Source organism: Condylostylus longicornis, unplaced genomic scaffold (genome assembly GCF_029603195.1).
Source record: "Condylostylus longicornis isolate FDR11 unplaced genomic scaffold, ASM2960319v2 ptg000013l, whole genome shotgun sequence".
NCBI lineage: Eukaryota > Metazoa > Arthropoda > Insecta > Diptera > Dolichopodidae > Condylostylus > Condylostylus longicornis.
This window is the reverse complement of record NW_026577982.1, coordinates 2904416-2921843: the sequence shown is the minus strand read 5'-3', so window position 1 is coordinate 2921843 and position 17428 is coordinate 2904416. Positions and strand designations below refer to the sequence as shown.

At 24.3% G+C, this 17428-nt stretch overlaps 3 protein-coding genes across 4 annotated transcripts in view; all 3 read right to left on the bottom strand.

The window, feature by feature from the left end:
• Positions 1-1671: 1671 nt before the first annotated feature.
• On the bottom strand, positions 1672-4473 carry LOC129605656 (cilia- and flagella-associated protein 91-like). Its single transcript, XM_055515548.1, has 5 exons — positions 4136-4473; positions 3308-4073; positions 3077-3196; positions 2412-2981; positions 1672-1734 (listed from the first exon to the last, which is right to left on the bottom strand). The coding sequence occupies exons 1-5, from the start codon at positions 4471-4473 to the stop codon at positions 1672-1674; spliced, it is 1857 nt and encodes a 618-aa protein (XP_055371523.1).
• Positions 4474-6300: 1827 nt separating this feature from the next.
• On the bottom strand, positions 6301-9562 carry LOC129605579 (fatty acid hydroxylase domain-containing protein 2-like). Its single transcript, XM_055515438.1, has 5 exons — positions 9357-9562; positions 7293-7381; positions 7133-7219; positions 6591-7048; positions 6301-6512 (listed from the first exon to the last, which is right to left on the bottom strand). Exons 1-5 carry the CDS (start codon positions 9472-9474, stop codon positions 6398-6400), a joined length of 867 nt encoding a protein of 288 aa, XP_055371413.1. The 5' UTR covers positions 9475-9562; the 3' UTR covers positions 6301-6397.
• Positions 9563-12307: 2745 nt separating this feature from the next.
• The window catches only part of LOC129605640 (E3 ubiquitin-protein ligase UBR1), a 45808-nt gene continuing 40687 nt past the window's right edge, over positions 12308-17428 (bottom strand). For both annotated transcript variants that reach the window (XM_055515529.1, XM_055515530.1), the window contains exons 6-10: positions 15556-17226; positions 15382-15493; positions 15187-15315; positions 13640-15130; positions 12308-13573 (exon numbers count right to left, since the gene is read on the bottom strand). In XM_055515529.1, the coding sequence (XP_055371504.1) occupies positions 12434-13573; positions 13640-15130; positions 15187-15315; positions 15382-15493; positions 15556-17226 (4543 nt within the window). In that variant the 3' untranslated portion in view covers positions 12308-12433. The remainder of the gene's footprint in view (positions 13574-13639; positions 15131-15186; positions 15316-15381; positions 15494-15555; positions 17227-17428) is intronic.

Genomic DNA, 17428 nt, shown 5'->3' with positions numbered 1-17428 from the left:
TTTTAGTGCTAAAAATATTATGTAAAAAAAAATAATATACATTTATAAAAAATAATGTTCAATTTTTTTTTAATGTATGATAAGAAAATCTCAGTTTCGCTTTTTGCTATTCCAATTATGAATACGAAATTTACCTTTTACGTTTTTATTGAATTTTATTCTTATAAAATTGTGGTTCGCAATTAAAAATTCAATATATTTTAGCATCCTATTAATTTTTTTATTAAATTTAAGATTTTTGTAGAAAATTCGGTAATGCAATCTCGTTTTTTAATTTCTAAAAATTAGAATTTAATTCGATATCGATTTATATAAGAATGAACTCTGCATACTACTGATTTGTTTCAAAACATACATACATACATAAATAAGTACATACATTCAAATGCAAGTAGAATTCACTTTCAGTCAAGAGGTTGTAATTTTTTATAAGTATATAGAGCAATAAAATGCAAATCTCAGACAATCAAGGTTCCCATTTAATTATAAGATTAACATATTGTTTATAATTTCCTTTTTATCTAAAATAATAAACTATTTATAAATTACGTATGATATTGAAATTGGATAAAATTTTTACAACCCAGATAATCTAAGTATCATAATATAATTAGCATTTATTTGTCATATTTTATAAATTAATTATTACTATAATCGCTTAATCTGACCATTGGTGCAGTGGTTATGGCATCGGCCCTTTAAACGAAGGGTCTCGGGTTCAAACCCCGGTCAGGTCACTATGAAAATAAAAATAAAAAAAAATAATCGCTTAATAAATTAAGAATAAATTGACCGTGTATTGAATATTTAATCTATATTTAATTCTATTATTTTAATTTCCAATTTGAATATTTACCTCTGTTATTATTTCTTAGTTTAAAAATGAATAATTTATGTTAGGCTCAAATTTTAATAATTGAATCCAGCCCCATGTAATGAAATACAAAATAATTACAATTTTATATGTGTAATCTCTCAATACCTCCCTAAACAAATGCGAATTCATGTATTACAATAAATAATTCTAAAATATAAAATATATTAATTACATAGATGTATGTAAAATATAATAAGCTTTTTAAATATAATGTAATAAGTATGTAATTCTTAAAATCGCAGTTTGACACAAATGTGAATTGGTTTGTAAAGAGAAAAATAAAAAAAAAATATGCAAAAATAAACCGATAAGACGTTACTATTCATAGTCATAAAAATAGAAACGATAGATTTAAGATTTTGTTTTTATTTTTTGTTTAGAAAATGCAATAAGTACTTATAGGCCATAATACCCATAATTTTTAATTGATTTTTGTTATGATTATAATGTGTAAGTTTTAACCCTAGTATACGTTTGTAGTATATTTTTTTACTATATACTCTTATAGTATCTTAGGTAACAGTATACTTATTAAAATCAATTCTCGTGAAATTTTTTCTCCAAATCCACCTTATTAATATGAAAATTTATAATTAAAAATAATTTCAATATTCACTAATTACTTATACAGCTGCATAGATAGAACAGTTCATGAAGAATCAAAATTTGAATTTACAAAATATTACAAAAAATTTTATAAATAAGAATATTGAATATTGCATAGTAGATAGTATTAGCTAGGTTAAGGTTTAAGCTGTCTTCACACATAATTACAAATTAAGAAACTGAATATTTTAAATTTGCTGATTTGTAACAAACTCGAGTAATTCTTCATTATCCAACATGATTCTATTATGCTGTTCTAATTTATTTATAATATTTTGTAATTTATAATATTTTTGAAGAATTTTTTTTATAAAATTGAAATTTGCAGATAAGAAATCATTATTATTTTAACCTAAAATACTTCTATCTATAAATTTAAAATTAACTTAATTCTTATTAATCTGTTTGATTTTTAATCTTGTTCCTTCTCTTCATGATTTTTTTCAATTTCTCCATCAGTTTCCAATTCAAATCCAATTTGTTCTTTTAATTCATTAATTATAACATTAACTGTAAAATTTTTTTTATCATTATCATCCATAAATACTGAATAATGTTCTGAACCAAATATTAAATCTAATATATAATTCATAATTTTTTCGAATGATGGTTTTTCATCCTTAATAATAGTTGTATCTTCTAAAATATTTTTAATAATATCTCTAATAAATATTTTAAGTGATTCTTTTTGAATTTCTTCTGGACTTTCATGTTTAACAACATCATCAATAATATTATTTAGAATATCATCTAAAACATCTTGTGCAATTCTATGTTCTGCATAAATTAATTTATTTATTGCTTCAATATTTTTTTTACGTTCTCTTTCAATTTTTTGTCTAGCCAATTGATTGTGTATTGTAGAAAATAAAAAATTATCAACAATATTTTTAATAATTTCTTCTTCATTTGATTTTTTCTCAGATACTGGCAATGTAGGATTCTCAATCATTTGTTCACTAAAACGATCTAAATCACGTGCAATATCAATAATTTTACGACGACTATCAAATGCAGCTTTTCTACTTATATCATCTAATAGAACATCTTCTAAATACATTGAAATATTATCTTTGGTTGATTTTGCCATATGTATATATGCTTCAGAATATTTTTCTCTTAAACGATTCTCATATTGACGTTTACCAGCTTCTTTAGCTTCACGTTTATAACGTTCTCTTTCAGCTAACATTACAATAGCTTGTATACGTTTCTGTTCATATAAACGATCTAATTCTTTTTCGAGAAATTCAAAAAGTGGACCAATAATTGAACCTTCAAAACCATGTATAATAGACTTAAGATTTTTATTATCACTTGAAATTTGTTCTGAATATTTTTGTTTTGCTAACATTTGAGCTTGTTTAGATTTCTTTTCTTTTGTAATATCAGGAAATAGGGTTTCAATTGCTTTTAATGAATGAGTTGAATCAATTTCATGTATAAGTCCTTTAAGTTCTTCTTTACCAGCATATAACATACTTTGTATAGCACGACCCTTAAATATATTTTGTAATCATCATTACAATGTAAATAAATTTTTACCTTTATTAATTTTTGTAAAAAAATACAATTTTGATATTCTTCTTCTGCTTCAACATCCTGTTCTATTCCAAAAACTGTAATTTTAGTTTCACTTTCGGGAATAGTTTCTTTTTCTTTTAAACATTTTGGTGCATCTCTTGGTTTTGGTTCCAATTTGATTCGAAAATGCTGAAAAATTAATGATTGACCGAATTAATCAATTGACTTGTGCACATTATATCCCCAAATCCCCAAAATAAACAGGAATCGTAAATAAATTTTATATTTAAATAAAGTTACCTTTAAAGTTTCGTAAAGTGTTTTAAGTCTTTTATCAGTTAAGAAATTCACAGTATATTCTTTTGGGGGTTCTTTTGGTTTTGAAATTGCTTTTGTAAAAGCAAATGGGCATTCAACAACAGTTGGTTTTATCATTTTTCGATTTATATCTTCGATTCTCATATTAAATTTAGTTTTATAACCAATAAAATGTTTACGTTTTGGATTAACACCGTAACGCATTTGTGGTGCATATAATTCTGAATCCATTTTAGTATGTTCATCCAATATATCAGATTTTGGATATTTTCTTGGTATATTTTTTCTTTTATATTCAATTTTTCTCATATCTCTATTATATTTATTTTGAATTTTTAACATTTCATATTCTGATTTCTTTTTAATTTGTTCAATTCTATATAAAATTTTTTGATCTGATATATTTCTCATTTTACAATTTTTCTCATCCAGTAATTCCCGTAATGTTTGTAAACGTAAATTTTGATAATATTGAATATCTTCTTCTCTTGCCATCCATTCTTCCCATTCAAATGTTTTAATAACCCGTCTATATCTATCTATATCATTTTTATTTCGACAAGTATTTAAAACTTTTTCTAAAGCACGACGCCTTTTTAAACGTTCTATTAATGAAATTTCATATTGTCCTGGTTCTTCTATATCTTGTATTGCTCTACAAATTGAATAAATTTCAGTTTCTAAATATTTATTCTTTTCATCGGGAAAAAATTCCGGTTCAAATGGAGATGTTTGTACAGATGATTCTCTAAAATTATAACTTAATTAGTATTTATAAATTACAATACAAAATTTTATTTTTGATTTAACCTATATTTAGTTTGAACGGAAACTTCACGAGATTTTTCAGTAATAATTGGCATAAAACATGAATATTCTTCGGTATCAAATGGTATAGCTGGTACAAATTTTGATGCAACATTTGTTAAATGATGAAAATATTTTGCTCTTAATTTTCCTTTAACATCTTTTGGATCATCACGATTTATACCCAATAATTCGGCATCAGATAAATTTACACTTAAATGATCTGTATAATCCATACTAAAAGAATTTAAACGCCAAGCATCTTTTTCTCCATGAAGTTGATTGTTGGCACGTAACCAATTTAAAAATTGAAATTGACAATCTTCAAAATCGTACTCCATATTTTCCACAACTTTAATAAATATAATAAAAACAAGTAATTTTAGATGTTTTTGACAAGAGTTATTAAAAATTTAAATAATTTTAAATACTCTATTGAATTTGCTTTGACAAGTTGACAAATTTATTTACTGTTTACATTTTTTTAATTTACTTCAAAATTGTATGTATTAAAATGTCAGATTATTGTTTGTGTATTGTCAATCTTGTAAAATGTAAAAATTCGAATATAAAATTTGAAAAAATTTAAAAAATAAATTATTTTTAAATAATTTATTTTTTAAATTTTAAAAATTATTTAAAAATTAATAAGCAAATTGTTATTTAAGAGGCGTAATTGATGTTGAGAGTTTAATATGCTTATTTAATATGAGTTGCTGCTAAACATGCTTGTTTAGATAATTGTCATAGCGCTAAGTGTTATAAACAGGAAAAATGTAATATCAGGGAACTTGATTTTAATAATACCTTGTATAAGTCGAACAAAAATTGAGTGAAATTTTGTGTGTGTGGTTATTTTTTAATAAGACTACAATAAAAAAATTTTCTTTAATCCTGTAAATATGCAAAGGTAGCAACGTCTTTATGTAAAATTTAATAAAATCTAGTTGAAGATTAGGCGAAAAACAAATTTCGCTTATATTTTTATTGCAATTCTGAAAGCACACAAATGTTGTTTTCTGTTTAACATGCCTTACACTTCAAACTATTATTTAAGTGTCAATTACAAAATTAATTATTTGGTCGAGTTTTTCTTTATTATTTCTTAATCTGGTAAGTTTGCTTAAGTCAGTATGTTTTTTTTTTAAATTTAATTGAATAATTGTGCGCACCATACTTACCTTTTCTTGTTTTATTAAATTTTTGTGTTTAATTTCTTAAACTCAACAATATTTTTTAATACGTTATTTATGAATTGCTAACAACATTATACACATTACCTTTTTTAAATTTGTTATTCTTCGAAAAATTTATGAATAAATATTTTTGAATTTATTAAAGATTTATAATTTTAAATAATCATTAAAAATAATAATGCCCTTAATTAATAAAATTGAATTTACAATTTTGTATTATTTTAAATAACTTTTATTTCATATTATAATTATTAATGCACTTACATTTTTACTTTCCGCCTTTATAACAACTGATTTTCTTTTACTATACCCTTACGATTGAGTATAGGAATTTAAAATAATTTCAGTTTGTTAACAAAGATGTAAAACTAAGGGTATTATAAAAATTTATTGATTAAACAATTTTCAATTTAGGGAAATTTCAATAGTTACATACAATTTAGCCTTATATTATTCCTGTGGTATGAATAGGAATTTTGACCTTTTATAGAAGTTGCATAGAAACGCATATTGTTTTAAATAGGAAATTATAAAAGTTAATTTAGTAAATTCAGCAATTAGTAAATTCAAAAATGCATCGATACGTTTATGATACTCAAATCAGTTTATATACGAGATATGCCAAATATTATTTAGCCTTAATAAATAGTACAACATAAGTATGTGTATGTAGGTGCTAAAAATCATAATCTATATCAATTTTAATTTAAACTTTAATCCCCTCAGCTTTCGATAATATTTAATATCTTGGCAAAAACCTATGTAAATGGCCACAATTTTCTAACCAAAATTTTTTCCATATTATTAAATTTTTATTTAAATTACTTTTCGAATTGACAATATTTTTTTCTTTAATTAATTTTTAAAATTTCATATTTTAATTTCGTATTTATTTTTTAATCGTTACATAACGGTAACACTATCATGTAAGCAAAACTAGCGATTTAATATTTAAAAGACAATTCGTTAATTTTAAATTTAATTTATTTACAAAATTTTTATAATAACAACTAAAATTATAAAGCAACAGCCTTTTTCTCCCAAAATCTCTTATATAAACCCCTTAATTTTATTTTATTTTATTTTTTTGTTTCTGTTTTTCTGATGCCTTATATTTCCTAAATAAAGAATCAGTACCATGTACCATATCCAAGAAACCGGTAACACCATAACAATAATTAAATCTACAAAGAAAAACCAAATAATTAATAATAATTGTAGAACAAAATTGAATTATAATAACTATTAAAAAAAAAACTTACTTTAAATGATGAAAATCATGAAATTCTGGATTAAAATTTAATGGTAACCAATAACCGGAATGATGACTTATTGTTGTTATTAATGAAAATGCCAACCATATTAAAAATGTTATATAATGACTTTTTAATAAGAGTAGACCAACTGTAACTGAAACAATATTACTAAATATATGTTCAATTGGATGACAATATACAGCTGTTATAGCAATTGGTGATGTCCATTCATGATGTTTCTTATGTATATATTTATATACATATTTACTATGTAATAATCTATGTGAATAATAAAATGATATTTCTGTTAATACTAAACTTCCCAATAAATCAGTTAAAAATCTATAAATTGTTGGTAATTCTCTAACTGGTGGCATTATTTTAGCATCTCTAATATAATGAAATGTTAAATATGTTGTAATTCCCGCAACAAAAAATTGATTAAAAAGTACAACAAGAATGGCCTAAAAAGAAAAATTTTCAAAATTAATAAATTATTATTGTGTTTAATTTATTTTTAGTAGCTTCCAAATAATATAATTATTTACATTTATAAGTTTTTTAGTTTCAACTGGTTCATTTGTTCCAGGTTGTATTTTATATTTTCTTAAAAATTTCGGTTTTCCTGTGATATCCTAAAATTGCAAGCATTTAAAGTTTTATTATATATATACGTATTTTATTTACAATTATTTTGAAATTATTTACCATATATGTGAATAAGGCACCATAAACCCAGTAGACAATTATTGTATGTGCAACTAATCCATAAATCCACATATTATATGGATCTTCACCTAAAAACAAAATTCATTTTTTTCTAAGTGTTGAAATACATTTAAATTTAAAAATAAATGTATAAATTAAAACGTAATATGAAGGGAAGCCATTTGCACCAGATTAATTTGAATTAATGGAGGGGGTCTTAATTAACTAATCAAATCAGTATAGCCATAAGTTCACTTGAATCTATAATAAAATTTTTGCTAAATTTTTGCTAAATTGAATCGGGATAGCGAACAAAGCTGCTGAATCTTGATAAGAATTAAATATCTATTGAGGAAATCATTTTTCAAAGTCCAGATAAATGTTTTTAAGCTGTAATATACTTTATAACTGAATACGAATTCAATAAGTGGAAAAGATTGTGTAAATTTTATTCTCTAATTAATTGTAATTTTAATTATAGCAATTCAACAATATATTTTGCTCCAGATTTTAGCCGTAGATAATGCTGTATATAACTGTACACATCCATATATATACTTTAAATATGTATATAAATACAAATACATTCGGGATACTGCATTATATTTGAAAATATGTCATATGTGAAAATAAGAACAGTAAAATGTTCTGCTCGAATTTTAAAAAACCCGCATAATGAACTTAAAGATCCAAAATAATACAATTTTAAATATTATTTCTTTTCATTTTGAAATTTATCATTTTTAGTGCAAACGAACTCTTGACAACAAAATAGATTCAAAGAAAGTTCGTTGTTCTATTGTACTCAAGATTACGTGACTAAAATTTAGTCGAATCAAAAAAAATTTCAATTGAACAATTTACCTACATTTCTAACTACTATATCATTATTTGATAATTACTTAATTAATTAGAAAAACAAAAATAAAAGCTTGTAAAACAAAACAATTTTTTTTTTTTAAATTTAATCCTATTTTAATAACCCTTGTGTTATGGAAAGATAATATAGAAATTGATAAAATATTTTGTTAATAAAAACAAAATTTTTATTACATTTTTTTTTTTGAAAAATCATTTTATAATTTTTAATCTTTATTGGTGAACAAAATTAAGTTAAATTTGCAGGAGGTTTTCTATAATCTATATTATGCAGCTTTAAGCTTATAGGTTATTAATAAATATTGTTGACAAATTCAAAATTGTAATATCATTAATAATAAATAAATTAAAATTATCACCAAAAATATGTTATCGAAATGATTTCGAACAATATTATAGATTAATAAATTACTTCCTCAAATAGAATTTAAGAATATGTATATTGTTCTTAATGTTAAGTGCAGCTACAAATGGGTATGACCTTTATAAAATTTCAAACTCATTGTTGTTAATAAAATATTTTTTCACATAAAAGGTGCCGTAGATGGAATGACATAAGGTGGCCGGTAAATTAAAATTTTTATTTATGAATGAATATGAAGTAGTAGTTAGGTATTTAAGTTGCTAAACAAAATTATGTACACTTGAAATATTGTTCATCATTTGATAAAAAATTTACTAATATTGTAAAAATTAGGTGTAGGAACTCATTTCTTTACTTTTAAAATTTTGTTAGTAATTGAGGATAGTTTAATGACAAAGATTTTTTCCTTAATATACAATTAAAAAATTACCAACGGTTTCAGTTTGCCAAAACCTTTTAATATTGTCTACTATGAGCTTAAACTTTCTTATGAGAACACTTTCAAAATTTTTTTTTTTTTTTATTTAAATTCAAGAATCATTGGTGTAATAGGGCCAATAATCTTTTTAATAAAAGCAAAAGAGTCCTGATAACAATGTAAATTTCATTTTATTACCAACGGTAACAGTTAAGTAAATTAATAACATATTTTTCTAGTAACTTTTTACTTATAAAAAGATTTAAATAATTTTTTAATTTTAAATTATTTTTAGTTTTATAAATATTTAATTAATTATAATCAATTTGAAATTAACACGATATTATCAACTCAATGTACCACATAAAATTGATCACAAATTAAAATAAAATATTATTATTACCTGTAATATCAATAAATTGATCCCATTTTGTTTGTACAAATCCTTTAGCATTTTCTGTAATATTTTGTAATCTTATTTCTAAATGTTCTAAATTAAAATCTTGTGGAATTTTATCCATTGTCCTTAAATTACTTTTTATTTTACTATTTTTCAATTAAAATACTAAATTATATTCAATGAACTGGTAACAAATCGAATCCAATATTCTAAAAAGACCAAACTCAACTAACTATAATTTCAATTTATATTTGATTCTTATTTTTAAATTAAAGGCTTAAATTGAAAATAAATTTTTTGATTGTGTTTGTTTTCGCTATTTATTACCTAATAAATTATTCATATTTTCTTATATTTATGATAACAAATACTTGAAAGTATTAATTTTTATGTAAAAGAGAAGTGTGTACATGAGGAGAATTCAAATGAAATTAATATGTTCAAATTCCACTGGAAATCGTCTTATTTCGGAAAGTAATTAATTGAAAATATTAAAGAAACGATCTTAGTAAGATATCAATAATAAAACCATTTGTTATTATGACGAGTGTAAAAGGATTAAATTGAATTTGATATTGTAAATAACAAAATGTTATTATTATTTATTTTATTGAACATTATTTTTTAATTACTTTGCTTTATTATTTATATTATTTTGAACTTAAAAGTGAAGAACATTCATAATATGAACGCAAATGAACTTCAGCAAATTATATTTATATTAATTAGCACATATAAATTAATTTATTCGTTAATTAACTAGCTATTTTAATATCTCCAATATTGAATTGTCATTGATAGCAATTATTTATCTTTAAAATAGTTATTTCTAATTTTAAATAGAACTTGTATTTTTTAAATTCTTGTTCTCTACAAAGAAGATCATCCATAAGTAGTTCATTCACCATTCATAAGTAGTTTTTAAATATTAAAGATATTAATATATAATAAGAGCTAGAAAGCATAATTCATATATTTTCATATTAATTTGATTTGAAGATCAAAATCAAGCTACTTTCCTCATATACTTAATTCGGAGCAAAGATTTAAATTTCTAAACCCACAACAGATTTGGTTTGATTATAAGGTTAAAATTCAAATATTAAAAATTTTACTCAATATTGTAATTTTTGAGAAATTAATTTAATAAGTAATAAAAGAAACAATATATTCCTTATCAAAATTAATTAATTTATTTTTGAATAAATATTTCGCACATTTACACACTCTTAAAAAATCATATTAAAGCTTATTATTTTTTTTTTTGGTGGAAATTTTTGCTTTTTTCTACATGATAAAGTGCGTGTATAGCAAATGATAATATAATGTATATATAAAGGAAACACATACAGAAAGTTTTATTTTGAAAGAAGAAACATATTGCCAGCTCTTTACTAAATATATATAAAATATATTTTTATAACACAGGAAATTTGAAACATCGCTGTTTAAGATGTAAAGAAGAATGCTAACAGATGCTGTTTCTAATAGATTAAACTAATAGCTTCGTTCTAATAGCTTCTAAAATTAAACAAGTTTTATTTTTTACTTTAGATTATACTGTTAATTTTTCAAAACTTCTTCTAGTATCAAAATTTTACCATATTATGTGACTCACAAATGGACTAAATACGTTTAAAATGCCACTTTTTTTTTAGTTTTTTAACAAATTCAACGCAATTTATTTCTTTAGCTATTTAAAATTTAATTTTTTAGTATGTAAGTTGGTTGCATTTGTGACCCAATTTAAAAATCTGAAAGTTAATCAAATTAAATTTAAAAATAACACAATTAAAAATTTGTTTTTTATATAGATCAAATTTTTTTTTCCTTTTTTATATTTTTCATATTTTTATATTTCTCAATTTTTAAACATTTAATTAAATTATATTTTAATATATATATATATATATATATATATATATATATATTAGGTATTTTCTTCATTTTTTATATAATTTTATTAATAAATTATACATTTTACTAATATTAAATTTTCTTAATTTATACATAACAGAAAAAATCAGAATTATTTTCTTTTCAATTAAATTTTAACATTGGTTTATTATAATCCATTTTGTTTTGTTTTTTTTTTTTGTGTTTTTCTTAAAAAGACTAACTAAAAATTTTTCTTTTAGATTATTTTCTTTTACATTAATTAATTTGTATTTAATTTCTTAATATGAATTCAAAAGAAAAAAAAATAGATAGAATTACAACTCATATAGACAAATAATAGGATTTATAAACAAAGATATTTAAAAAAAAATATTTAGATAAAGAGATTCAAATTTAATTGTTAGTTTTATTATAGATTAGATAGGAAAATCTCTTTTAATTTTATTATTTTGATTAATTTTTTTTTTAGCATTTTATTTTTCAAATAAATACTCGTCATGATGTTATAAATTTACCGAACTATTTTACACAATTACAATGCTAATTTAATTTTTAATTTAATTCAATCATTTTTTTTGGCCAAAAACTTAATTTTGGTCTGATCCTGTTGATTTTTATAAAAAAAAAAAAATCCGATACTATTTATTTCAAATGCATAAAATAAATCGAATAAAACCATTTTCATTCGGAATAAATCTGTACAAAATATACATTTCAAATTCAATGCTAGTCATTAACTTTCATCATTATTATTTGTATGATTAAGAATAATTTATAATGAATTAATAATTTTATTTTGGTAAATTAGTTATTAAATGAAAAATTAAAAATTCATTGAACAAATTCAATCCTTTTCTGGATAATTAAGTTATTTCAAGCATTTTTGCTTTTTTTTTTTATTATTTAATATAATAATAGAGTAATTGTTAATTTTTCTTTCATGAAATACAAAAATTATAATTCAATTTTTTTTTATTTTGCATATTTTGCTTCTACTTATTTCATTTCTTTTATTTTTTGTGCACATACTTCAAAAAAAATTTCAAAATGTTATATTTGTTTTTTTTTTTTTAGTATCTTATTCTTGTTTAATATCAATTAAGTATCTTAAATTCAATATAACTAAGTTCTACTGTTCTTCATGTAGCAAATAGTATTTTATAATATTTAAACCACAATAACTACATGTGCTGCCATTGGGCTGCAGCAGAAGCATTAGTTATTTCATTTAATCTTGATACCTCTTCATGTAAACCATGTCCAAGCCAAGTTAAATGTAATTTCTTATAACGTTCACGACATAATCTTAGAGGATTACCACGTCTTAAACCTTGATCTGTTTCACCATATTCATCTAAATAAGGTGGTGGTATAAAACAGCCCTTATTAACACCCAAATATAAAATTTGACAATCACGTATTCTTAAAAATAAACCAATACCCGCGCCACAGTGATATGCATGATAAGTGCATGCACCAACTGGTTGTTTTGGTTGTATTTCTGGCTGACAACAATATGATTGACCGCACATAATTTTACCACATACTAAACACATTGTTGGATATTTTGTATCTTCTTTATCATTATTTGGGCAAGTATAATCTAATATACTATTTATTAAATCACTATAATCATCTGGTAAATCAACTAGCTGACTTATTGGTGTATTACATGGTATGATTTCGAAATTATTGCCATTACGTTTTGTTCCAGTTTGTGTATCATAATGAATTATATCTGGATGCATACAAAAACTTTCTAAAGCTTGCATTGAATCACAATCAGTTTTAAAATAATTTTCAATAGAAGGATCTAAACCTAAATATTTGCACATAATATCATATTGATTTGTCATTAAATCAGAAAATTCTTCTGGAAATTCAACATCAGTCATAAAATGAAATAATAATACGGAGCAACGTAAAAATGTATCACTTTCTTGTTTCATGAATTCAATTAAACGTTTACATGTTTTTTCTGTTAACTCTGAATTTATAATTTGCGCTTCTTCGACCGGAATTGGACTCATCATATCCTTATCTTGGGATTCTTCGTCTTTTTCGATAACTGAATTAGGTTTCTCACGTTTTTCTTCTTGTTGAGCAAGTATGTGACGATATTTTAAATTGTATTTTTTATATATTCTTGTTATGTTATGAATTTGATCTTGTGTCAAATTGATTTTTGGTTCATCGTCAACATAATCTAAATCCATATCATCATCCATTGAATCCTCATCAAATAATATTAAAGCTTTAGCTAAATTTGCCGCAAACATTAATTTTAAACAATAATATTCAAAGAAGTTTCCACTTGGAATCTAAAATAAATGTTTTTTTTTTTTTATTAAAATTAACTATTTAATTTTTTTATACAAAATATTTACCACGTACGAATCCTGATAACTATACATCACAGATGATGACATAAATATTAAATTTGTCATTAAGCTAAATGGATCCCACTCTAGAACTGAAGGTCCAGCCGATTTCAGAGCAGTTTCCCATAAACCTCTTAAATGTATTAATAATTTGTCTGCACTAGTTAATATAGCTCCAAGCATACCACATACACGCACTAAACCGTCTAACACACTCTTATGTCGTATAGACATTTCTTCAATTTTAAATGGTTTATTTATGGCACGTAAATACATTTCTAACGATCTTATGGTATAAGCGCATGAATTCCATGTTACTAAATAACGTTCACATTCTTCAGAAGCATGTGGGAATGGGGATACTCTTTGTATGGATGTCATAAATGTTTCAGTAAAGAATTCCCATTGCGGAGTTATTTCAGATTTTTTTACTGGTGAGAAACATTTTGTCTGCCACTCTTCGACACTAACATTACACTTCTTCAGTATTTCATCAATGTCAATAAACTCTCTATTTTCTGTAAAATATTTTTTTTCCATTGCATTCAATTCACTTACATATGTTTGCATAATTTCAATCCATTTTCCGAAGGTTAAAATATCACGATCATTACGTAGTATTTTTGGCTCATAAAATTGTTGCATTGGTGGGGTCAAAGGAATAATGGCGTTAGATAAGCAACGGCAATATGGACATAAAAATTCTTTTTTATCCATTATTAAATTGTTTGGGGACCTTGTACGATTAGGTCTACGATTTTCTTTTGATACTTCATTTTCATAATATTGATTCCAACATGATGCATGCATTACATGCCCACAAGTTCCTGTGTGAGGTGATGTATCATCAACAGAATTTGACCCGTAAGTATTATTACTACCACTGCTGCTGCTGCCCCCGACGTTACTGCTATCGTCAGAACGTCCTGGTTGCTTTGAAATATTGTTATCTTTATTTTCTATATAACCTATATTAGATAATACTCTAGATTTCTGTATGAAGGCTGAATAAACTAAACATGGATTTTCTTTACTAACAACACAATCTTCAAAACATAAAATACATTTGAATTTTTGTTCTTCAGGTTGTCCTAATTTTCTATTAACTCCTAAACATGCAGTAGAAGATACTGAAGCTTGTAAGTTTAGCATTTCAGCATCGTTGCTGTTTTCTAAGTTTGGAATACTATTGAATTCACAATCCATAGGATCACTTTCTGATGTTGACGTTGTTGCAAATAATTCAGCATTCGATTTCATGAAATTTTTTTGTGCATTTTGCATTTGTGCCATGATTTTTGCTCGACGTTTTGCAGCTAAGCGAGCTCTTTCTTCCTTCTCTTGCTTTTCCGTTTCAGCAGCTGTCATTGGCTGATTAATGCTGGAATCTTCAGATTCCATTTGCTCGTTATTTTCGTTTTCAGTTTTATTTTCTTTTGGCTGCAGTTCTTTGAATTTTTTGATGGTCCAAATAATGAAATCACGATGAGCTTCAACCTAAAAGAAAGAATAGTTAGTTATACAATAACTTGAAAAAAAAATAATTTATTTACTCTGGGACTATGAACTAATTTTTCAAGTAACTGCAATATTTCATATTTTGAAGCTCTCTCGTAGAAAGAAAGAAAAGGATAATTTTGTGACTGTTCTTCTAATAAACCGTATCCAATTAGATAAAGAATCTGACATTGTAAAATAAAAAATTAATAATTAAGAAAATAGAAAAATTATATTGTTTCAAATTGAACCTTTTGCAAATGACTTTCAGTAAAACTTCTTGCTTTCAGGTCTAGACCACGACTTAAAACAATTTGCATTAATGAGAGCATTACATCACTTTGTAACAAATTAGCAATAGAGCTGAAATTTGGAATTAATGTGTTAAAATATCTCCTAATATAAGAATTTTTAATAAAACTTACACAAAGCCATCACATAACTTCGGTAATTTTGGTGGGGGACAACAAACAAGCTCTCCTTTTTGCTTTCTTCTCAATCGTTGTGTTTCTTCTGATCTAGATTTCTCTTCCTTTGTATAATGGTAAAAGAACATATTATAATCCTCGTAAAACTCTTCCTTTAATTTATAAACTCCTTTTGTTTCAGGATTTGTGGGTTTTTGGAAAATGGCAATTGAATCAATTACATCTTCCAATACAGTTTCATTATTCGAGTCCGGTAACTGACGATTTAATTCAGAATGAGAATATTTTTTAATGCATAACTGTTGGATAATTTCTTTTTTTGTCCGATCATCTTCAGTTACATTTGCAATACCAGGAACATAGCGCTCACCAATAATGACAATTAGTAATTCTAAAAATTCATCGATCATATTCAAAAGCCTAATGAAATCATCATCATTTGTATTTGTATCATTTGGTTCAAATTCAGGTTGAGCCCAAGCAATTAAACCAAATTTATTTAATATATGAATCAAATACTGATTGCTTTCTATTAAAGCAGCACCTATTTGCAAGCCAGCAATATCACGATCTAGCATCTCCAAACGACAACGAACATTACGATAGAAATAAAGTTGATGTAATAATGAATAACCATTACGACGCCACATTCCAGAATGTACTTGTGCAATCATTGTTTGAGCACATAAAATTGGTTCCATTATTTCTTCAGGAGTACGTTTGGCTGACGCCGTTACATTATCAAAATTTAATCCATATTGTCCTAACAATAAATACAATCCAGAAAAGAATCTTGATAAGGGTAAGTGAATTGAGACATTTTTTGATGCTACATCATACATAATACATTGTGCAGCATGTCCAGCTACTTTTTGTTCTTCATAAACAGCTTCACTAATAATGAATTTATTCTCTAAAAGCAACTTCATTATCATTCCATATGCTTTAACTAAAGACTCCTGATCTGCACTCAACCATTCTAATACTAAAGAAATAACACTTGCCAATTTAATATGTAAATTGAAAGCTGATTCCCATTCTGGTTCATAATCCATATGTTGACCAGTTTGACGTGTTATAGCATCCATACCTTGCATTACATGTAATAATTTTAATAATACTTTAACACCTTCTAGGAATCCTTCACGAATATCTGGTGTCCAAATATCTGGCTTAAAACTTAATATGTATTTTAAGTCATATAACATAAATGATGCTCTTTTAAATTTATTCATATTTGCGGTATTTCTAGCCAATTTTAATGTTTTCTCTTCAACATTTTTCTCAATACACTCCCAATAAAATGTATGCAATAATTTATGAAATACGCCTTCATTTGCCATTAAATAATGTGCAATCGTTGGTACTGTAAACAATTGAACACTTAAAGATACTATTGAAAATGAATGATCATGATCATCAAGAATAAAATCTTGAAATATTGTTGCATAATGACGTGAAAATTCAATAGCCAAAATTTTTTTATTTTCATATTCCATTAACATTCCAGATATTAAAAGTCTATGCCAGCAGCTACGAGCTGTTTTCCATAATTTGCAATCATATTCTAATATATGAGCAATATTATATGGACGGGCGCGTTTATCATTTGCAACTGCTGCAAAAATTTCCCGAAACGTTTTGTGACGTGTAAGAAAATCTTGGAACCTACAAAAAAAAAAGAAAACGGAAAAACAATTTTAATTACATATTTTTAGTACATTTAATTTGATGAAAATAAAAAATTTGCATGTAGTAGTACAGTAAATCCTATCATATTTATTTAAATATTATAGCTTTTATAACAGTAACAATCAAATTGATTTTTCATTATTGTCTCGGACATTGAATTGTAGTAATAATATATCAC